The sequence below is a fragment of the Strix aluco genome, chromosome 25 (assembly GCF_031877795.1).
Source record: "Strix aluco isolate bStrAlu1 chromosome 25, bStrAlu1.hap1, whole genome shotgun sequence".
Lineage (NCBI taxonomy): Eukaryota > Metazoa > Chordata > Aves > Strigiformes > Strigidae > Strix > Strix aluco.
Window position 1 is genome coordinate 5,355,545 of NC_133955.1, and position 23,254 is coordinate 5,378,798.

General features: G+C 57.4%; 2 protein-coding genes across 5 annotated transcripts in view; one reads left to right on the forward strand and one right to left on the reverse strand.

Annotated features, from left to right (window-relative positions):
- Positions 1-39: 39 nt before the first annotated feature.
- On the forward strand, positions 40-3,096 carry BYSL (bystin like). Its single transcript, XM_074850559.1, has 7 exons — positions 40-440; positions 530-704; positions 793-931; positions 1,248-1,381; positions 1,523-1,683; positions 2,202-2,304; positions 2,494-3,096. The coding sequence occupies exons 1-7, from the start codon at positions 167-169 to the stop codon at positions 2,840-2,842; spliced, it is 1,335 nt and encodes a 444-aa protein (XP_074706660.1). The 5' UTR covers positions 40-166; the 3' UTR covers positions 2,843-3,096.
- Positions 3,097-4,386: 1,290 nt separating this feature from the next.
- The window catches only part of CCND3 (cyclin D3), a 48,664-nt gene continuing 29,796 nt past the window's right edge, over positions 4,387-23,254 (reverse strand). For 2 of the 4 annotated variants that reach the window (XM_074850563.1, XM_074850564.1), the window contains exons 2-5: positions 18,654-18,869; positions 10,556-10,715; positions 9,856-9,998; positions 4,387-6,305 (exon numbers count right to left, since the gene is read on the reverse strand). In XM_074850563.1, the coding sequence (XP_074706664.1) occupies positions 6,144-6,305; positions 9,856-9,998; positions 10,556-10,715; positions 18,654-18,869 (681 nt within the window). In that variant the 3' untranslated portion in view covers positions 4,387-6,143. Of the gene's footprint in view, positions 6,306-9,855; positions 9,999-10,555; positions 10,716-18,653; positions 18,870-19,588; positions 20,478-20,642; positions 20,904-23,254 lie in introns of those variants that run through there. The other 2 variants (XM_074850562.1, XM_074850565.1) reach the window with 2 other exon arrangements.

Here is a 23,254-nt window from a genome sequence, read left to right on the forward strand (position 1 = left end):
TCACGCCGGAAGTGACGGCGTGAATCCGCCGCCGGAAGGGGAGGGGCGAAGGCGCACGCGCGGCCGGTGGCGGAGCGGGCGGCGCTCCCGGTCCCGGTCCCGGTCCCGGTCCCGGTCCCGGTCCTTCCCCCGCCTCAGGCCGGCAGCGGCTCCCGGCCGTGCCCCCATGCCTAAGGCCCGGCGGGCGCGGGGCTCCGGCCCCGGCGCCATGTTGCCGCTGGCCGAGCAGATCCTGCAGGACGCGGCCCCGCGGCCCATGGCTCGGGGGAAGCGGCGCGGTGGGGCCGAGGAGGAGGAGGAATGCGGCGGCGGGGAGGGCTACGTGGACGCGCGGCTGTCGCGGCGTATCCTGGAGCAGGCGCGGCGGCAGCAGGAGGAGCTGGAGGCCGAGCACGGCCCCGGCGCGCCCGCCGCCCCCAAGCGGCGCAGCACGGCGCTGGGTGAGCCCCCGGTCACCCGCCCCCGGTCACCCGCCCCCGGGAGTCCCGGGTGTGAGGCCCCGGGCTTAGCCAGCGCCGCTCTCCCGCAGGCCCGGCGGTGCGCGGCCCCGGCTCAGACTCGGAGGATGATGAGGAGTGGCCCTCGCTGGAAAAGGCGGCGGCGGCGGCAGCAGGACGGAGCGGGGAGTACGGCGGGGAGGTGGTGGTGGACCCCGAGGACGAGAAAGCCATCGAGATGTTCATGAACAAGAACCCGCCGCTGAGGTGAGGACACGGTGGGAGAAGGGACCGGGCAGGGGCTGCTGCTTCCCAGCACGGCCCCTGACTCGCAGCCCTCCTGCGCTGGCCCCAGGCGCACGCTGGCGGACATCATCATGGAGAAGATCACGGAGAAGCAGACGGAGGTGGAGACGGCGCTGTCCGAGATATCGGGCTGCCCCATGCCCCAGCTTGACCCCCGCGTCCTGGAGGTCTACAGGGGCGTCAGAGAGGTGAGGCCAAAGCTGCTCTGCCCTGGGGTCCTGCAGCCGCTGCCTCTGCGCCCACTTTCCCTCAGAGAGGCTGTTCCTCTCCGCTCTCTGCGCAGGCGCTTCTGGGGATTATCTGCAGTTGGTGTAGGATCAGCCACTTAAGGGCCCAGAGGGTTTCTGAGTGACAATCTCCTGAGCACTGTGCTCAGGATGGTCCTGGGATGGTCCTTTCTTGCCAGAGATGCGAAGGGAGGGGACAGCTTTCTCATGAGACAAGTCCCGCAGCCCTGCTGTCAGTGCCCACGTGTCACAGCCTGGCCTGTATATATCTTTTAAGGTGCTGTCCAAATACAGGAGTGGAAAACTCCCCAAGGCATTTAAAATCATTCCTGCCTTGTCCAACTGGGAGCAGATCCTCTACATCACAGAGCCAGAGACATGGACAGCAGCTGCCATGTACCAAGCCACCAGGTAAGATTGTCTCTGGGAGCTGCTGATAGGGAAAGAAAAAGCAAAAAAACCCCAGAACTGGAACCAAATTTACAAAATACCAGCCTGTTCCGGGCTTGGCTTCTTTTCTCCACACCTCCCTTTGTGCTTTGCTTTTCCCAGGATATTTTCATCCAACCTGAAAGAGAGGATGGCCCAGCGGTTCTACAACCTGGTGCTGCTGCCGCGGGTCAGGGATGACATTGCTGAGTACAAGCGCCTCAACTTTCACCTCTACATGGCTTTGAAGAAGGCTCTGTTCAAGCCAGCAGCCTGGTTCAAAGGTAGGGACTCCCTGCAGGGCTGCTGTTCCTACCTGGGAGCCTCTCCCCACCTGGGAAGCTCAGCAGGGCCATGTGTTGCACACCACTGCCCAGTGTGACAGGACACTGTCCCCTGCGTGGCGTCAAGGGCTCAGAGGGGAGGAGAAGACGTGAAAGATGCAGGGAGTCCCCCTCGGTGGACGAGGCAGGTTCCAAACCCCCAGAGGTCCCTGGTGCAGTGTTCAGGGTGGACGGGTGATGAGTGTTGTAGGCTTAGGCCGGTGCTGGCAGGTATTTGGGTTCTTTTGGAGGTTGGTGTCAGTTTATGAACTGTCTTGGGTCTGATCTCAGTCTTGTCTGGCAACCTGAGGTGGTTTGAGGCTGGTTCATGGCAGGGAGATGCTCCAACCCCTGTAACGGCAGCCGCTGGAGGAGCTGTTATTTCCTGGGTCAGACGGGTCCTGGGATAGAAGGGGCTTAGTCACGGGGTTCTGCCCGCTGCGACGAACACGGGCGGTGCCTGACTTCCCCCTCCGCAGGGATCCTCATCCCCCTCTGCGAGTCAGGGACCTGCACGCTGCGGGAGGCCATCATCATCGGCAGCATCCTCACCAAGTGCTCCATCCCCGTCCTCCACTCCAGGTAACGCCCTGGGAGGCTGCAGGGACCCCGGCGCAACACCTGGGGTCTGTCCCTCAGCCTCTCCAGCACCTCGGAGGTGGGGAGGGGGGTTGGCTCAGCTCCTCACGGGCTTGAGATTCAAGGCTCAGTGCTGGGTTTACCTTTGTCTGGGCTCCTGCCCTCACCTCGGTGCTCCCTCGGGCCCCGCAGCGCGGCCATGCTGAAGATCGCCGAGATGCAGTACAGCGGCGCCAACAGCATCTTCCTCCGGCTGCTCATCGACAAGAAATACGCCCTGCCCTTCCGCGTGGTGGATGCCCTCGTCTTCCACTTCCTGGCCTTCCGCACGGACCAGCGGGTCCTGCCCGTGCTGTGGCACCAGAGCTTCCTGGCCTTAGCCCAGCGCTACAAGGAGGACCTCTCCTCGGAGCAGAAGGAGGCTTTGCTCGAGCTGCTCAAGTTCCACAGCCACCCGCAGATCTCGCCCGAGATCCGGAGGGAGCTGCTGTACTCCAAGACACGGGATGTGGAGGGGCAGCCGCCCGCGGCCATGGAGTGAGTTGGGGAGAGGCAGGAAAAACCTGCAGCCTGACCTGCTCCTGGGGTGCTGTTGGGTGCCGCTGGGAGCCCGGTGTGTGAGCGAAGCTGTGCGGGAGCATCCGGGCAGGATCCTGCTGCTCCGGGTGGGCACTGGGGGCTGGACTGCTCGTCCCAGGGCAGGGCCGCCCCCGTCCCACCCAGGAACCTGCTGCCACCAGCACCCGGGAGGGTTTGGCTTGTTCCTGTATTGGAAAATAAAACCCGTCTCCCATCCCTGCGCGGTCCTGCCCTGTCCCCACCCCACCTCGTGCTGTCCCCAGCAGGTGGCAGAGCAAAGCCACCTCGCCCCTCCCCCGGCTCCTCGCAGAGCTGTACATCCAGCCTGCGCTGCTGTCCCCAAATTGCAAAGCAAGGAGGGACCCCTCTGCACCCCCCTTCCCTCCCTGCGCTCTGCCCCGAGCAGCCTCGGCACGGTTGGGCAAAGGGAGTGTGGTGGGGGGACAGGGCTGGGACCCCCAGAGTGTTCCCCAGAGCCCAGAACCACTTTGGGGGGGGGGGGAGGGGGGAAAAAAAAAAAGCAGCTCCTGTTGGTGCTTGAGGGTTTCCCCCAGGGCTGGGTTGTCCTCAGGCAGGAGCTGGCTGCAGAGCTGCCACATCGTGGCTGCTGCTGGCCGGCAGCTGGGCCACCATGAGGGGTGTGACCGTGGCCAGAGGCGAGGGCAGGAACAGCCCAGCAGTGTGGGGAGCAGCGGGGGAAGCCCCGGGGATGGGGGGGGAAGGGAACCTCCAGTGAGCCCCTCTCCTTGCTGGGGCAGCATTTGATTCCCCCCATCCCTCTCCCTGGACCCTCCTTCCTGCCTCCAAATTGGCAGCCGTCTCCTTTCCCCAGGGATTTTCCTGAAACATTCATTTTTCTCCCTGGCTTTAGCTCTACTCCATGAGGCTGGCAAAGCCGCCGGCCCTCGTGGCCACGGGCCTGGCCTTGGGGCAACCTGCCCCATGCCCAGGTGCCACCTCCGCTGGAAAACCCAGCGGGGCCTTGTCCTCCCGCCTCCCCCCGGGGACTCGGTGCCGCTGCGACGCTGCAGCGTCGGGGTGTGGCGGGTACCTGGCCTTGCCCTTCCGCAAAGAGCCCCCGCAGCCTCCTGTGGCCTCCGGCTTCGTGTCTCCGCCTCTACCCAGCGTCAGCACCTTCTCCCGCGGCGGGAGCAGAAGCCACGCGAAGCTGCCACAGCGCCTTTTTCCTTGGCTTCCTGATTTTATCTCCTTTCTTTAAAGAAGCCAGAAGCTGATGAGAGCGAGAGATAGCCCGGGCTCACACCGCTCCCTCGGCGAGGGGGAGGCTTCAAAGCTGCCGGGGGGCGTGAGCAGGAAGGTGGTGGGTTCCACGTTCACCCACTGCATCCGTGAGCTGCCCCTCGGCCGCCTGCAGCCTCTCCCCTCCACCTCTCTGGGGCTGGCGGGGTCCTGCCTGCCCGCTCCCCATTTCATCCTGCTCTTGCGGCCCCAGGAAACTCAGGGCTGGAGCCTCTGGGCGCTGCCCGAGGGGAGCCCCCAGCTGATGGGGTCCCACCCCAGAGCGATTTGGGGCGCAGGCAGGAGCGGATCGTGAAGGGAAACACCCCTGAGGCGCTCGTACTCGTTTAAAATACTTTATTGCAACATCATACGGTTCTCTGATTCTCCCAGCAGCGGGACTCGCGCATGTGAACACCAAAACCAGTTTACTCTTAAATTAAAACTCATTTATATATAAAAAAAAATTTCTCATTTTGTACAGACAGGCTCTGCACGCCCCCCCCACCCCCCACCCCCCTGCCCTCCTGCTAGCAGGAGTCAGCGGCAAATGGCTCTTCTTGACAAATCAGGCTAGTGGAAGAACAGCAGCCCCATCTTTTTCTACCTGATAAGACTTTTGTTTCTAGTGGCACCCAAAAAGGAAGATTTCTACCTCCTTTTCCACATCCCCCACGGGAGGACAGCAGCCACAGATCCATGTGTCTGGAGGTCACCAAGCAGCAACAGTCTGCCTCCCATCCCTGCAGAGTCTGGCTTCTTCTGGTTAATACAATTATACTATTTAATGGTTTTTCTCTTAGAAAAGCAGCATTATTTTTTTTTTAAACACTTTTTATAAAAACTAACAGACAGGATCAACAACAACAATACAAAAAATGCAATAATCGCTTTTGAACTCAAGTGCGCAGCAGATTTTCCACCCTAGAAGGAAACAAGTGGGACCCACGTGGACACAGGCAACGCTGCCCCGTCCGGCTGCGATCCGCGATCCCGCCCCTGGAGGAGTGAAGATGCATTTCAGACTGTAGCAGCACATTCGAATGGATTTCTTAAAACCTAGTCTGATGTCTAAGCTACCTAAAAAAAACCCCAACCAGCTTCCAAGTGAGTCTCCCATTGCCCAGGGAGCAGGGGAAGGGGACGAAGGGTGAAGGCACTCTTTCAGGAGAGGAGACCAGCATCCAGGCCCCACACCAAGGAACTGCGAAGTCCTCCTCATTTTCCAGCAATTAACAATAAATTAAGCAGCCTCAGTGGGGCAGCGGAAAACCAAGGGGATTGTGCCCAAACCTTGCCCACAAGGCGGCTCCCTGAGACAAGGACTTCTGTCCACGCAGACAGGGAGCACGTTCCCCCCCCAAGCAAGGCAAAAACCCCACAAATCCCAAATCTAACGGCAACAAGAACCAAGCCACATGTTTCCCCTCCAAGCAGAAGCAGCCATGCCACCCCCCCCAGGAGCCCCAGCAATCTGGCACGAAGCAATTGGGACCAAGGGGCCGACAAGCACCTGCCCCCTCCTCCCGGACAGCAGGTTCTCCCTCGTGAGCCGCACGGGCCCGTCGCACCCCCGTTGGGTTAGAAGGATTTTGGTCATGTAGGCAGGGTAAGAGCCTCGCTACCCGCGGCTGGTGGCCCGTGTGGGGCTGGAAATTGTCACAGTGAACACCCCCCCGAGGAGAGAGCGAACAGCAGCCAGCCAGGCTACGAGGAACACGAACTGAGAAACATTTTACAACTTCATTTTGGGTCCTGCTCCCCCTCCCCAGCGATTCTTGTGCCCTGGCACCACGAAAACGGTCGCTTCACCCCTGCCACCAGCAGAAGCCGACGAGCAGCGTCGAGCCCCGACAGACGAGCTTGGATCTCGCTTCACGCTCCCAGTGAGTGGAACAAATCCTCAGCAGGCGTCGGATGGAGGGGGCCGACAGATGGGTAGGGGGGATGCAGCGACCTTTGGGGTGTCCAGGGCGAGGTCCTGCTGCGGCGGGGCTGGGCGGCTCTCGGGAAGGGGAGGCTGGTCACAGGTTGACATCCGTGACGTCTGTAGGCGTGCTGGTGGGCTGGTTGGCCGGGTAAGCAGCAGTCTTGGTGGCCCTGTATTCCCGTTGGGTTTGGGACGCCTGTTTCAGGCCCTCGGCTAAGGCTGCCTCAATCTGCTCCTGACAGGCTTTCAGGCAGTCCTGCGGGAGACGGAGCGAGACAAGAGGCCTCAGTTCTCTGCTGCTTGGAGGTGGGAGCCTTATAAATAGCTCTAAGCAGCTGCTGGGCTCCATCTCTGGCCCCTGGAGCACCCCAACACACAAGACAAAGAAGCCTTTCTCCGACAAGGGGCATCTCCAGCTTGTCTGTGCTGTAGGCCCCTCCCCAGAAGAAGCCCTACGCTCTGGTTGTCTTCTCCCCACCTCCCCGCTTGACAAAGGAATAAACGTTGTGCCCATCAGCTTCCCAAAGCATCCGGGCTCGTGCCTGGCTGCAGCGTGTGATTCCAGCATCACGGCAGTCAGCTGCCGCCACCGCCCGAGAGGGCAGAGCAGGGCAGAGCAGCTCTGCGCAGGCTGGTGTCAGCCTTTACAACCGACATTCCCAGAGCCACGAGCGATGCCTGGCCTGCAGCAGCACAGGGGGAGGCTGTGGAGGCCCCCCCCAGGCCCTACATCCCAAGTCTCCCCAAGCTCGGCCTGGTCCTGCCTCTCTGCGGTCTCTGCGCATGGCTCCGCTTCGCAGAATCCCAGAATCAGCTGGGTTGGAAAAACCCTTGAAGCTCCTCCAGCCCAACCATGAACCTCACCCTGACCGTTCCCAACTCCACCAGATCCCTCAGCGCTGGGTCAACCCGATTCTTCAACCCCTCCAGGGATGGGGACTCCCCCCCTGCCCTGGGCAGCCCATTCCAACGCCCAACAACCCCTTCTGCAAAGAAATCCTTCCTAAGAGCCAGTCTGACCCTGCCCTGGCGCAGCTTGAGGCCATTCCCTCTTGGCCTGGCGCTGGGTCCTTGGCTCAAGAGACTCATCCCCCCTCTCTGCACCCTCCCTTCACGTAGTTGTAGAGGGCCATGAGGTCTCCCCTCAGCCTCCTCTTCTCCACACTAAACCCCCCCAGTTCCCTCAGCCGCTCCCCATCAGACCTGTGCTCCAGACCCTGCACCAGCTCCGTTGCCCTTCTCTGGACACGCTCGAGTCATTCAATGGCCTTTTTGGAGTGAGGGGCCCAAAACTGAACCCAGTCATTGAGGGGCGGCCTCACCAGTGCCGAGTACAGGGGTGAAATCCCTTCCCTGTCCCTGCTGGCCACGCTATGGCTGATACAAGCCAGGATACCATTGGCCTTCGTGGCCACCTGGGCACACTGCTGGCTCCTGTTCAGCCAGCAAACATTCAGCTGCTTCCTCCCACCCCTGCCCACAGCGAATCCCTGCTGACACACGCTCCATCGCTTCAGGGATCTCCGAGGCAGCTGGACCCGGTTCTCCCAGACCCAGGCATGTGCTCCTTACAACGCTACGCGCCATCGACGCTGGGTCATTACGGGAACGATGCTGCAGCTACGTAGCTTCTTGCAAGGCTTTTACCCTCCTGATCTCCCCCCGGGGAGCCCCGCCTGAGTCACCCACACCTCCCCGGGGCCCAGCGAACCCAGCGCTGGGGGACACACCAGCCCCACAGACAGGAAGGCGCAGGGGACTGCAAGCAGCGGCGTATCACTTGTAATAAAAGCAAACCTCGCTGCATTTTCTCCCCACACTAGCTCTAACCAGAGAAGGAAACTCCTCTACTTCGACACCAGAGCACCACGACACACTGAGAGCCCCGGGAGGCATCGGGTGCGCCCCAGCCCGGCTCCTACACCGCGCCCCGGCTCTCACCGAGGGGTAAGCGGTGGCATTTCACACCTCACGGCCGGAGCTGGACGCCGCGGTGCTCGCTGGATATGGTCACACACCGAAATCTCTTACCAGGAATCCGCCGCCGGTTCTTAGAAACTGTCAGAGGATGTGGCGAGCGAAAATAGCAACGCCCACCTCCCCTTCCCCATGAGGCTTCCCGTCAGTGCAGCCTCCAACCCGCAGCCCCGGGGAAACGAGCTCGCTGCAGGGCCTCCTGCCACGGCCAGCCCATCGCCCGGCTCTCCGCAACCACGTTTTCTGTTGGCAATTCCGGCAGAGATGCTAAAAGGCAGCTTGGCCACAGGCAGCCAGGCTCTTTCGCTGCGTGGCGAAGGCTCGGGGGTTTGTGGGGGCTGCTCAGGAGGCAGCTTGGCTTGCCCAAGCCTGCGTGTCCCCTACTCTGCAGGGCAGCCGTGCCGTGGGGCTCTGGCTCAGCCAGCGGGTCTGGTTCTGCTCCGTGAGGGACGAGGACCGGGCTGGAGCAGCCCCAAATCGCACCCGAAGCGCTGGCACAGCCAGCAACGAGCCAGCCTCAGCACAGCAGCGCGGCTCCCGCTGGCCGTGGAGCTGGCACAGCCCTGCGCCATCGTCCCCCTCTGTCCCCATAGAACCCCCCCCGGGATCACTCGCCCAGTGCGGAGCCGAAGTGGAAACTGAGTTACAGTCTGGGGACGGTGCGAGACCAGGTTCAGGGAGAAGCATCAACACCGCAGACACGGGAGGCCGAGCCTGGGTGCTTCCCCCGGGAGCCCCACAACGCTGCGGACGCATCCCCAGCGCTTCCTTCTGCTCCAGGAGCTGCCCTGGGCCTGCCTGGGACGGGGCTGTGGCGCAGAGCAGACGCCCTCTCCGTGCTGAGGAGGGAGGGGAGCAGGCTGGAGGGTGGCAGAGGTGAGCTGGGCTCCATTTCGCCTCCCCTCCCTCGGCGGGGCCCTCTCTGCTTCCCACCTGTTCCCTCCACCAGCCCCAACCCAGAGCAGGTTTCAGCCCCTGCCCCATTCACCGCAGCAGCTTGAGAGCAGCTGGCTGCACTGATTCTCTCTTTAAAAAGGATCCGGCAAACAAACAAAAAAAATTAAAGCCGCACAAATAGATCAGGACGTCCTCCTGCCCTGTCCCCTCCCTGCCTGGACAAAGCCTTGTCGCAGCCTCCCACCCGCTGCAGCCCCGGCACCTCTTCCAAGTCCCGGCGCTGCTGTCAGGGGACTGTAACTAACCCCGCGCCCGGCTGCCGGCATTAGCGCTCGGGCAGAAGAAAAGATCAAAAGGGGCCCCTGGCAGAAAAAAAGGCTCCCAGTTACTTTGCTGCAGCAGGAGGGACCTGGAAAGGGGGAGCCTGAGAGGGTCCCCCCGTCCCCGTTCAGAGGCAGGCAGGCAGACCCCCCGCTCCCCATCCTGATGTCCCCAAAGTGTCCGGAAATGCTTCGTGCCCCCGGCCCCCTTCCCACCCCAGTCTGGGCACCTGCAACCAGACACCGGCGCAGGTTAGCAGATGCCGAGCCCGGCTTCTCCCTCTGCCCCATCCCACCCTGTCAACCCGATCCCCCCAACACCTGCCCGCGCAGGGAACAGACGCTGCCCTTTGTGCTGCTGTTCAAAGGCTCCCGAGCTCGCCCCGCTCCGCACAGCCCGCGCTCACGGGCCAGGAGCCAACCGTGGCCGCGGGACGGACCGAGGGTGCTGCGTTCAGAGACGCTCACTCGTCTCTAGGCCCTCCTCACACCAAGGTCAGCATCGTTACGAACAGCCTGATCTCCTCTCCCTCTAAGAAGAACGAGCAGCAGGAAGGGTTTAGATCGGATCCAGCAGCAAAACCGCTTTGCTCTCCCCCCGCGAGCACTCACCACCTCCGTGCCAGTGATGCCGGCCAGCACCTCGGTGATGGCCTCGCCGGTGAAATCGTTCACGGAGACCGTCAGGCCGTGGATCGCCGCTCCGATGCTGCCTGTCGCAATCATGGAGGGGGGGTACATGGCAAAAGTGTAGTCTAGAGCCAGGATGGGGAGACAAGGGGCAAAAAGAAGAAGCCATTAGCAAGGATGTGGGTGGTAAGTTCTCAAGACTGGGTTTTACCTGGAAAACTAGAGAGGGCCAGACAGAGGGGTCTCTCCAGCTTAACGTGAGTGAGGCAATGGGAAACAGGCTGAGCGCGAGAGCAGCAAGCTTCACCAAGCTCTTTTTCTGGGTCTGTTTCACCAAAAGTCTTGAGGACGAGGTTGCTCTAGTGACTCAGAGCGGGACTGATAAAAGCTCAGATTTGACCCTGGCTTTACCCTGGACACCCTCCCACAGCCTGTGCGGCAAGAGGGCTGCCACGGCGGCTTTGCTCTTCCCTGGCATCTTTCAGGCACCCACCAAGAGCCCCCAGGACCGTTATCCCACTTTGTCAGGGATAGAAAACATATCATTGAGCAGCAAAATGCTCAGATTTGAATGACAGCATTCAGGCATTCAGCTCCCCAGAAAGCCAGGGCGGTGGAGACCAGCCCCATGTTACCCAGCAAGCCTGACTTAAGCCCTGCCTAAGTGGGAGCAGGCACCCACCTGTGGCACACAGGGCGATAAAGGTCTGTGCGTGTTTCTTCACCAGCTCCATCTTGTCCTTAGGCAGCGGGAGGTGATGGAGGATGTGAGCCAAGAAATCATTCGCTATCACCGAGACCAGGTCCCACTTTAGCTTCTCCAGGACAAGAATCTCCCAGTCCTGCAGAGTCAGACAGACAGTTACTGAGCGGGGCTAGGCCAGGGAGAAATACTCAGCAGATTCGAGGGCAGATGAGGCCCACGCTTGGGGAAGGGACAGTAGATCAGCACAATCCATGAGACAGGGAAGAAAAGAGGGAATGTCCCTGCTCTGCGACTATGGCAGAAATCCAGCCTTGAGCTGTTGCAAAGCTGGGAGTAAAGATCAGAAGAGGAAGTGATAAATCTGGTTTCTTCTTTCCAAGGTGCAGTCGGATCAGCCTTCGACACTCCTCTGCTTTGCAAGGTTGCTGCAACAGCGGAAAACCAGAGCAAGGAGCAGTAGGCAGACCATTCCCATCTTCCTTCTCCACTCCCGAACAGAGCGGCCGGTGTCCAGGCTCCCAGGAGCAACCCAGCCCGGGGCTAACACCACCCCAGTGAAGGGATCAGAGGCGCTCCCCTCTCCGCGTGCCCCTCGGAGCCGGCTCCTTGGCTGGTGACATGCAGGAGGCAATAGCTGCTCTGCAGCCAGTCCCTCTGCACAACACCCTGAACAAGGGAGGGTGGGGGAAACAGAGCTGAGCTTCCAGGGCTGCATCCAGACAGCCCAAGCTCCTGCAGGAGAGCTTCAGTCCCTCCAGAGCTCAAGGGCTGTGACTAGGTGCTGAGGAAGCCCAACGAACAGCGGGCACGCAGCCCTGCGGAGCAGGTCCCAGGCTGGGCACGTGCCTTTTGGCAGAACCTCCCCTACTCACCGCGCCAAAAGAGCCTCCAGTCACACTCAGCAGAGCATCTCCAGCAGCTCCTCAGGGGGAAGAGGCACGAAACAGCCACGCTGACACCCACCTCTCCCACTGACACACAGCAACAGCTCACTGGTGCTTCCCAGTTACGTGCCAGGTGGCTGCCAACGTCTCTGTCCCGTGTTGTGGGGCTCTCTGGGAGCATCTAACGGAGATTTCTGACCTATCCTCCACGAGCCAGTCCCTCTGCAGTCTGCAAGCTGGGGAACAGATGGCGGGAAGGCCGGGTGCCCCCTGTGGATTTCGCTGGAGCCCGGGCTGCTCCTCTCATCTGCTCAGCCTCTCGCCAGGCTCTTCCAGCTCTGGGCATTAGTCCTAACACCAACAAGGAAACCGAAGTGCAGAGCAGCCACAGGCAAGCACTTGGCAGAGTCACCACTCAGCAAGTCCTCGTGGTACCAGGTGGTACCAAAGCACCCATCCAGCAAGGTGTAAGCAAGGGGAGCCCCACAATTAGAGCCTTGGCACGGAATTTAGGACCACTGCATTCAGCTCCCCACTCTGCCACCCATGTCAAGGTCTACGTGACTTAGCTGGAGGAGCAGCTGGCTCTAACTCAGAGGCCACACACATACTGGTCTCACTGGGCTTGGATGGCTTTGATGTTACGTCTGGGTACAACCGTGCCACTGGTGGAGCAGTCTCAGGAGAGGCGAGAGCGGCGTCTTCCCAGCATCATTTCCCTTCCCATCCCAGCAGCAATGGCAGGGGCAGCCCACACCCAGCTGCCCGAGCCTCTCTGCTGGTCCCAATTCCCCCACGTCCCAAGCCACGATAAAGATCTCTGGCCCCCAATTTCTCTCATCCTCTGCAGCAGCAGCAAGTCTGGTTTTGGCAACAGGGTCCAGGGATGCCACTGAAGATGCCCCCGTGTCCCTCCTGCCTGCTAGCAGGGGGTGACAGTGGCCCCACAGATGTGCTGGGAAAGGAAAACACCCTGCAGGAGCTGAAGCTTCAGGTTTGGAACGACAGAGCTGAACGGGGATTTGTATCAGATATCGCCATTTCAGGACCTAGTCCTGCCCAGCAGAGCATCTATTCTTTTTCCAAGTAGTCTAGGATTACAAGGTCAATGCTGCACACAGACGTGCCAAAGGGCTGCCAGAACAGATGGATTTGAAGAAGTGAGATTTTCATAAGGGCAGATCTTAATTTTCTTTTTTTTTTTTTTTTAAAAAAACCCCAACTCTTCCCCCTTACACAACAATACCAGTTTTGAGTTGCTCAAATGAGCAGCATTGCTCAACCTGCTCCAAATCCCCCATGAGGCCAAACGCGCCGTTTGCCATTTCACAGCCTGCACTTTTCCAAGCACAAAGCCGTGCTTCGCTACAGCACGCTCGCTACTCTCCCATATGGATGGCCAGCCTGCCAATCCTTCTATATTTTTAAGCCAAATCCACAGGATAAAAACAAGATGAAACATAGCAATGAGCCTCAGAGCCTGAAGATCACAGCCCAGGTCACTGAGGGTTCAACAGGGGGATTGGAAGAGAGGGGAGAGATCAGCCTTGGGTAAAAAGATGAAAAAACAGGTAGTGCTGGCCCCTGGTTAAACTGCAGCAACGCAGCGAGGTGACACCGGGAAGGAGCCGCTGGAGACAGAGAGCTCTGTGCATTGTCCCTGCTTGTCACTCATCTGGGACCTACCAAGGTCTGGGAAAGCCGGATGCTTGCTCCTGCTTCAGCCCAGTTTCTTGGGAAGGGGCACAGGACACTGCTGACACCTTCGGCAGCCACTGCCCCAAGGGCGAGAGGCCAAGGCAGCTCCAGCCAGACTTCTCCACGTAAGCTGGGAGTGTGGCCCTTCTGCAGACCCAGGGAGAGGGTCAAAAGGAGGAGCTGGAGATCGCAGCTCCTGGAGCAAACCCAAAAGGGATCACTACGCCTGAGAGGGGAGCTCCTGAGCACAGAGGGGACACCAGCCCCGCATCATCTGGGCTCCTGCTCTTTGTCTTTCCTCCCACAGCTGCAAGCCAGCTACTGGGAGCCACCAGAGGCACATCAGGGCCACAGTGGTGTGGCAGAGAGCCTGTCCCTGCTGGGACACATTTTGTCCTCCGGAGAAGATCCAGGGTGCAGACCAGCTCAGCCATGAGACCTCACCTGGGACGACCTGGCTCCTGCTACATCAGGACCCATCCAGGACAGCAGCCTGTCCATTCGCAGTGCACAAAAGCAGCTCTTTTCCAGCTAGTACGCAGGTTCATCATTGTCTTAAAAAACCTCATTGTTACAAAAGGCCTGATCCCAAGACCCAGCCGGCACTCGCGATGCCAGCCGAAGGCAACAGGCGCCAAGGACTGTCACCAGCTCACAGGATTTAGCTCAGGGAAGCCTCTCTCCTGCCAAACCACCCTGCTCCTCGCTTCTCTCCTGCTAACCCTGGGGACTTCCCGCTCTCAGAGCAGCATGTCAGAAGCTCTGAATCACTTTATCTGTGGAAGAAGCAGAACAAAAGGCTGCAAGAGATAGACAAGCAGGTTTGCGACAGCAGCACCACTCAGTATAGCAAACATCCTTTTCCTGGCATTTTGTTTTGCACCTAATTGAATCAGTCTCTGCCTGGCTAATGAAAGAGAGGAAGAAAGTGGAAAACGTTCCTTTGTTTCTCCAGCCTGCGGAGCCCAACCTCCTCGTGGAAGGGCTGCAAGCTGCCAGCGCTGCCCACTGAGCAGCCCAGCGCTGGGAATGCATCAGGTCCCCCTTCTGCAAGAGCCCCCAGGGCAGAGCTCCCCCACGCTCGGCCAGCGTCTCTAGGAGTGGAAATTGTAGAGCAACTGAGCTTCCCCTCTGCAAGCTTGCTCCCTTGATCTCTCCTGGCTGCATCCCACAAGAAAGAAAAAAAGAAGGAAGGAAAGCAGCAACCATTTCCCATCGCCTCCCTGCTCTGACAAGGTGATCGCAGAGCACAGTCCTGCTGCAGTGGAACAGCCTCAAGCCCCCAGGTGCTGCCTCTGCACCCTCTGGCTAAGAGAGACCCAAGTCACAAGCAGAGGCTGTTTTACTCAATTTACAGCTCTGCAAACTCAGCCTGGGATGTGACAGTCACACCAGCTTCTCTCCTTTTCATGTAGTGACAGCTACGCTGTACATCAAGCTCTACCCTCAGCAACACCCACACACCCGCTGTGCCTACGAGGAGCCTGTGTAAACCTATCTGGCCAGGCTGCACAGGGAGCAGAGCACCAGCTCCTCTCTGCAGCAGCCCTGTCTGCAGGAGAAAAGGAAGTTGCGCTCGATTTTGTCACTTGAGTTGATAAGGTACCATTTTACATTATCACAGACTCGATGAGACACCAGCAAAGCAGGCACAGGCTGCACTCTGTCATGCTCGCGAGCTGACTCAAAAAGAGGGTGGAAAGAGCTGCTGATGTTGCTGCTAGCCACCCACCCTACCCAGCAGCTACAGAAATGAGCAGCCATGAAAGTCCATTTGCAAATAGGAAATCTGGGGCAAACGTTTGTTTCCATCCCCTGACCGGAGTTCAAGTCTGGATGTCAAAGGTGAAGGTGCCAACTTCAGACACAGAAATGGTCACATCTGCCTGACCCGTGCAACAAGCAGAAGGTAAAACAGTAAAACACAAGCGTGTCTTCTGGAAAGTCAATGTTCTATCACAAGTGAACATCCCTTTCTACTCCATTGTTATCTCTTTCTCTTATTTTCACTCCTCGTGGCCTGCTGTCACTGCTGCTCCCTTCATTATCTACCTAGTGGCTTGATCCTCCTTATGGTCTTTGCTAGGAAATACCTGGCAGTTTGCAAAACTGACCTTAGGTCAAAGATTTCAGAGGCAAGCCAATGCATTAGGAGCAAACCAGGCAGATGAAGGTGGCCTACAACTGCTCCCCCCTACCTTCATGCAGCTGAACACTCTCTTGCATAGGCCAGAAAAGCCTTTATTTAAAAAAATAAAATAAAGAAAGGTAGGTTAGATAACGCCCTTCACGGAAATCCAACTTCCTCCAAATGGACAAGTCCCTCGTTGCATCATTTCCTTCTCCCTAGAATAACTTTATCAAGATTTTGTTTCAAAAATGTCCTTTCTAAACCGCTGAGCTGGTGCCAAGCATCCCGGCAAAAGAAGGAAGCAAACCTACTGGGAAAGCGAGCCAGCTTCCTCTGAAAGGCTGGGGAGGACACGCTGGAAGCTGAAATGGCACCGATCCATGAGAGGAGGCCAGGATGCACCATTGTCCAAACCTTGATGAAGAAGCTCCCCTTCCCCTCCCCACCCTTCCACTGCGAGATTGTGAAAGAGAAGTAACATTACCACGATTAGCACAGAGGAGGAAAACAGCAGCTCGCCCTGGTTTTGTAATCAGGGTATTAACTCTTGTCAGGTCCCAAAGAGAAGAGAAGTCCTTCATGTACCTTCAGATGTTACCTCCATTCTCTCTTTACAGTAGAGAGCAATGGGAGACTGGAGCAGGATCTGCTCCAAACGTGGTTAAACACCTTCCGAAGGCAAGTCTTGTGGTGGGCAGGGAAAGATCACGGGTTACAGAGCATCCCCTGCCCAGACATCTGCAGATGCCTCAGCACCTCTCCTGAAGGCCTGTGGCTGCCCTGGGACACCCTCTGCTCAGCCCTTTGTCTACACCAATTACCAGGAATAAACCCCTGCACTGCTGAGTGCTCACGGCCATCCCCTTGGGTAAGAGAAAAGGGATCCTATTTGCCTGGAAAAGCTGTCTTTGGCTATGCCAAGAAAGGACTTTTGACCCCCAAAATGAAGCCATTCTTGTCCACCTCATGTGTGTATTGATTCCGGAGCACAACGATGACAGATCCGTGCCAACCATCCGGCTGTGCCTCCTGCTGCACCGAGAGCAACCCAGGATCCTGGGGGGAAAAAAGTACAGAGGAGAACTCTGGTACCGAGACCTGCCCAATCAGGAGTGAGCAACAGGCGGCAGACAGCGTTTTCCTCCATCTCCAGCCCAGTGCTGCCAGGAGGAAGGAGAAGGGAAGATGAACATTGTGGCACTGCTCAGCCACAGCTTCCTGCTGACAAACCTCTGGGGGGGAAGAAATAAAAAGACTCCGAGTGAGGAGGCATCAGCATTTGAGTTGGAGAATGAAGGAAAGCCTCCAGGAATGGTGCACATGCTCTGCCCACTACCCACCTGCACATCTAACTGTTCTCCTTGGGAAGGAGCCTGCTACAAACACAGCTCAAGATTCAACTGAAAAAAGCAAATCCTCAGCAAGAATGAACGACCAAATAAATCAGAATGAAATACAACTGGGATCCGTGGAGGTATGCACAAAGTGCCCACGAAGACTAATTCTTTGTAGCCCAGAAACCACTAGGATTTGCTATGATGGTCTCTCCTAGTCTGCAGGGATGATGACAGGACTCCCTGTAAGGTCTGGATCAGAGGGGGAGATAGAGGTGAAGCGTGGCAGTGAGTTCACCCTCCTGCAACCCCTATTCCTGTTGGACAGGGAGCTTATCTGTCACTGAGGAGACAAGTCTGGCACTGTCCCACAACATGCATTTTGATCAGCTTCGTGCTCCTGAGGGCACGGAGAGCACTCTCCATGCTCTGGAATGCAGCCTGCTTGCCTACAAGATGACTGTTGGGCGCCTTCTGCTCAGCCTGTTGCCTCTGCAACAAACAGGCAACTTTTGTTGGCCCAGCAGAAAAGCAAATGCAAACCAACCCCCATTCCCCCCTGCCTTTTTTTCCCAGCTAAACCTTAACCCCCTCATTATCACAGGGCCAAGAGAAACCCTCCTGTTACAGGCTGGGATTAGCTTCACGTGAGGGATCCCAGTCCTGGGAAGATACCCACGCAGAACCGTCGCTGGATGAGAAGGTGCTCCCAAGGATGAAGCTTTACTGACAACGCAGGAGAAAGCCACGCACAGATTTTGTGTCAGCCCCCCCTCAGCACGACCACAGCTCAGCATCCAGAGAAGCAACGAGCACCTGCGTCTCCTCTGAGCATTCCCATCCCTCACCACTACTCATGGTGATGATCCACATACTTTTTTCCGTGTTAAGGCAACAACCACCCACAAACGAGTACAGGGAGAGACATATGGAGGTGAGGGGATTTTCCCCAGCCTTCACTGGCACTTGGAAAAACCATGTTCATACCAGAGTTCCCCAGTTACCAGAACTGCCTTCCGATTCACACCTGAAAGTTTTGTGGGTTCACTCCCCACCCTGGGGACAAATCACACTCAGATCATCTCACCCACCCTAGCCCCAAAAAAAAAAAGGTATTTAATAAGGCTATGACTAACCCTGAGAAATTCTCGTAGACAAACCGTCTCCAGGGATGTTTGTTACTCGAAGCGAGGTGGCCGTTTCCTCCCGAGGGCTCTGATCTACCAGCACGGAAGGCCCCCAAGAAAAGGGGTTCTCCAATGTCCTCCCCCACGAAGCAAAGTTGAACTCAGAGGTTTGGATCTTTGCTTTGAACTTTTATCAGACATGAAAACGCTTTGCCTTTCAAAGCCTACACAGCTGCTGCCAGAGCGTCGGACGGGAGAAGCCAAGTAGCCCTGCTCTGACGCAAGGGTGCGGAGCGGGACCCGGGCAGCAGCGAGGTCCCACTCATTTCCATCACCGTCAGCCTTGACGGTACAACCCAGCCAGCTGGATCCCCGGTGAGAAAGGCTCCCCCCTATTTTGCTGGTTAACTCTTTACTTAAAACTTCATTTTTCCTGCTGGTGTGGGAAATGCATCTCCCACGTCATGCCCCTTTGCAGCCGGGGCAAGTCAGAGCCGCCCGCCCCAGCGTCAGCCCCCTCGTCGTGCTCCGCCGGCTGCGCAGGCAGGAGCCTTTGTTCTCCAGAGCTGTCACTTGAGAGCAAACCAGTGCCTGAGAGTGAGCTCAGCGTGGCAGCTCAGCGCTGGCAATGAGCGCTTAAGGCACAAGGAACTTTCTCTATAACCTGGAGGTGACAATTCTGCTTCCCACAACGGGGAGGATGGAAAGGTCTCCGCTAACAGGCATCACACGCGCCGGGGCGAGGAGGAGAGAAGGCTGGTTGGGGAACACAGAGGAAGGTGAAGAAACGGGAGAAAGAGAACAGGAGACACAGAGGCAGGTACGCTGCCAAGTAGCAGGATGCAGGAGATAAGAGAGCTGGGGAGGAGGTAAAGGGTTCTTTGAGATAGGGGTGGTTACCAGGAGCTGCTGAGGCGTGATGGAGTTGTCTGTGTAAATGCAGAGTTTCTCCACGGTCAGGGGCATGGTTTCTCGCAGCTTGGAAGCCAGGAGCATGCAGACTGCTCCCAGAAGCTGCAAGTGACTTTTCCGCATGGGGACTGACGACAGGTAGCGATCCACGTAATTCATGGCCAAGGGGAAGACCTCTTCTTCGCACTTCTGCTCCTCACACACCTGACAAAACCCAATTACAAAAATAAAAAAAATAAAAGGAAGTTTTAATCAGCACAGGACTCCCCAGATCCTGCCTGCACCACAGCTTCAAAGCTTCTGGTGATGATGGTGTTTCACACCTATCTGCAGGGCTTTGAAGGCACCCAGCTGCTAAGGAGTAAATTAGCTACGGGCCTTAAACCTGTGACTTCGGTGGGATTACACCAGCGAGGAGTTTGACCAATGCCTTAAGAGTTCATCTTCCTGTGGAAAGCTGCAGAACTTATCTGTGCACTCTTTCTAGCTACAGAGAAGTTAAAACCAATATTGCTTTATTTGGCCCCTTTTTTAAGGCTCCCTGCTGGGGACGTCTCCAGCCAGCTGTACAGCAAAGCTGCTATTTTCTGCTCTGTGGGGACTGGGGACCTCTGGAGAAAATGAGCAACTCCAGCATATCTCCAGCTGGAGACCTAACAGGGCAGGATCCACAGTCACTTCTGGCAATTCCACCTTAGGTGGCCCAGAAATGCAAGAAGACCCAATGGCAGAGCCCAAATCAATGGCTGAGTCAGAAAACCTTCCTCCTCCCTCAGCCACACTTGTACCACAGCCACGAACAGAATCCAGGAGCTCTGAATTTCAGCCCTCTGCTCTTATCTCTCAACCAGTTATCAAAACACTGATCGTATTTAACTTCCTTCTTTCAATGCAACCATAAATATATTGAGGTTTCTCCTCACATAGCAGCAAACACCACCATTCTCCTTCCAGCAGCGACTGCCTGCCCCTGCACAGACTGTCACAGCGCCGGGGACACCGACACGCAGGGTCACGACAACCACCAAGTGTCATCCACGTCTCGACCGCCTTTAGGGCTGCGCAGGAACAGCCTCCAAAGTAGCATTTATCTATCTACCCTTCTCAGAAAGGGAATTGCAGAAACAGAACTATAATAGCAGGGGAAAAACAAAACAAAACAAACTTTAAAAAGCATCTTGTTCGTTATTTCTTTTGACAGAAGCAGGCAGCTTCTTGCAACAGCAGCCGGGGTGGAGAGCAAGCTCCATCCCAACGTCATTTTGTCCTTTGCAGACTCTGTTTTTTCTTTCTCCATTGAGACTCTTCACTCTGACCATCTGATAAAGAGGCACATGAGATTTCCCCCGCAGAGCCGCATTCATTTGTAATTTAGGGAAGTAAATGGTAGAAATATTATTTTCCCCTCTTTAACCAGGCGTTTTCAGCCCCACTGAGGAAACGCGAGTCTCTGGCCTGCCGGCTGCACAGCTGAGCTCTCTGCCCAGCAGTTTTGGGGAGCAGGCTGCAAACTGGGGGCCCGATAGCAGCACATCGCCAGGGTGGGGTGAGCACAGGCTGTGGGTTCGGGAGGGGGGGGTCCTGCTCCTCCTGCATGGGGCAATCACACCTTCTAGCAGAGCCAGCGCTCCGAGATAGTGCCGCGCTGCAGAGCCTTCCTCCCGCCTCCGGACCCCCACGGGCAGCCCTCTTCCTCCCCCCCGGCATAACCCCCCCCCATACCGGCGACCTGACCTCCGGCGCGTACCAAGCTCTGAAACTTCAGAGCTTTCCTGTCCCCTGGATTATCCCTTGCACCCCTGCTCGGGGAGACCCCCCCGAACCCCCAGCGGACACGGATGGGGCGCTCCCCCCGTCCTCCCCGGAGCAGCAGCGCGCACGTTTGCAAAGCGCGGATGGCGGGTGAGGAAAATCCGCCGGTGGCCGGGCAGGGGAGCGGAGGTGCGGCGGGAAGGGGGGCAGGCGGGGGTGCCGTACCTCCAGCATCCAGAAGGCCAACATCCTCCGCATGTAGGGCTTGATCTCCCGCTGCACGCAGTGGAAGTAGGAGACGCGGGGGCTGTACCGCTCCTCCTGGCTCAGCAGGTTCTGCAGCACCCGCCGGTCCCCCAGGAGCTGCGGGTCGCGCCCGGCGCGGGGGACGCGGGGGACGGCTTCCACGCACAGCAGCTCCATGGGCGGGCAGGGCAGGCAGCGCAGGCAGGGACCCCGCCGGCTCCGCTGCAGCCGCCGCGGGACGCCGGGAACTGGCCGCGCTCCCAGGGGGCGGGGCCGCCGCCCACCCCGGGGCGACCCGCCGAGCCCGGGCGGCCGAGGGGGCGGGGCCAGCGCTGCCTCCCACCAATCCGCGGGCCGACCGGCAGCGAGAGCGGGAGGTGGCCACGCCCCCAAGGGGGCGGGGCGAGAGGCGCGCCGGCGGGCTGGCAGCACGTGGGGCGGCCGCGGGGCGCTGCTGCCATGTTGGAGGTGGCGGCGCGGGGGGGCGGGGGGGAACCGGGACCGGCCGCCCCTGGGGTCTCGCCCCGTCTCTCCGCTGCGGGACCAGCGACCGGGGAGCAGCCCCCGGCGCCCCCTTCGCTCCCAGGGGCCGCTGCCCGGTGCGCAGGCGGTGCCCGGCTCCCTGCAGGGAGGCTTGTGTCAACCCGACTGCACATTTCTGAGAGTCATTTTTTCAGTATTTAGGCCTATATTCTTTGTGTGTGTGTTTGTGACCGAAGTCCTCCAAGGCTATGAAAATAATCAGCCGTGTGCATGCTTGGAGCCGGTCCGTAGCGAGCCTGCTGTCTTCCAGAAGTTACCCCCATGTTACTACTGGTGCAGCTCCGCGGGAGATAGCAACTGCAGTGGCTGCCGAGATAAGGGTTTGTCAGGCTTGGCTGGTTTTTCTGAATAATTAACAATTGTTTGGAAATACCTTTGCAAATTGTATGCTGAATGGCTACTTACTCTAGGAATTTTAAAGTCTTGGGAGTAAGTTTGCAGTGGCTTTGCACAGCGCAGGGGTTGCTCTGCACTGGTGCCTGAGCCTGCTTCTAGTTGACCCAGCAGTAATCGCTTTCTGGTATGGGAAGTCATTCTGTAATTCTGGGCACGTTGCTCTCTGGTGTTTGCCACTGGCTGCAGAAACTGCAGCGTCTCGACTTCGCTAGTGCCAAGGGTCAGAAAACAGTATAAAATGTACAACATTCTCTAATTGGAAGCGGGAATGGATTGTCTTCAAGCTTGCAGATTAAAAGCTCCTCACTGAGTTGAGAGAATTAGCTCAGGGGGTCCGTTTTTAATGAAATTCCCAATACCGGGTGCAAAGGCAACGTGCCCGAAGGCGCTGACCTGCCTGCGTAAGTCTCTTCGCCACTGGGATGGTGCCGCAATGTTGCGTTGGAGCAGCAGTTGGAACCAAATGATTATAATCACAAAAGTGAGAGGTGGAAAATACATTCCAGACCACCAGCATCTCTTGCTCTGCTAAATTAGACCAGCCGGTTGCGCCTGCCTTACCCTCAGAAATGAAGCACCCTAACGAGTGTGCGCTCCCAGAGCACCCCGTTGCACGGGGCGGAATATTCCATGTTACAGCGCGGTATGGCTGGGCTGAGAGCGTGATTGAATTCAACCTGCTGCAACAATCTGTAGCTGCAGTCCTGGGGAGAAGGCTGCTCCTGTTCAGAAGGGAATGGAGCAATGGAATTTGTAGAAATTGAGGACTTTTGGGATGCGGTATCATACAGAGGGGACTCAGCTGGAACACCTCTGACCAGTTCTGCTGGAGCATTCCTCAGTATATACACTTGTATGTGGTTTCAGGCTAAGGACAAAGAGCTGAAGGAGTGATTTGCCACAATAGCTACTCCCCCCCCAACAAGTCACTTCTCTGTGTGCCATTTTGACACATCTAGTACTTTTTTTTTGGTATTTTCAGTCATCTAAAAAGAGTCTTTTAATGAAGAACCAACATACGAAGTTAATAAGCATAAGTAAAACAAGACTGAAGTCTTTGTTCTCCCTGCTCAGGATTTTTTTTTTTGTTGTTGAAAATGAAAAACATCTTTTTGATCAGAGGTTTAGAGGTTCAAAATACTACTCATGACAGTGAACACAAAGGTCACATACATAACACACATTTCACACACTGGAATCCCACTTCTACACTTGAACAGATGGGTTTCATTTTCTGCAAGGTATATGATACATTGCAAATTTTTAATGATGCCATCAGCGTTGATTTGTTGTGCTGAATGCCCTGAGAACACCATACAGCACGGTGATGCGGAACTGGAGAAGAGAAAGGGGGAGAGAATTAGATCAATCCCATCCCTGCCTTAAAATGAAAAAGAGGAATTTTTGTAGGTGAGATGTGATTCCTGAATCCCTTTCCCAACTAACTTTCTTTCACCTTACAAATAAATCTTCCAGTGGTGTGGGCAAGAAATATTTGAGGAATCTATGGGAGAGATTTCTGTGGACCAGTCAGCTGGTTTTAATCCGGGATGACCCCCCCTGCTCCACTCCCCCACTCTTTCATTGTGAGCAGCATCCCCCATTTGTGCAGGGGGAAGAGAAGGGCCCCATGTCCCACATTTTTAGTAAAA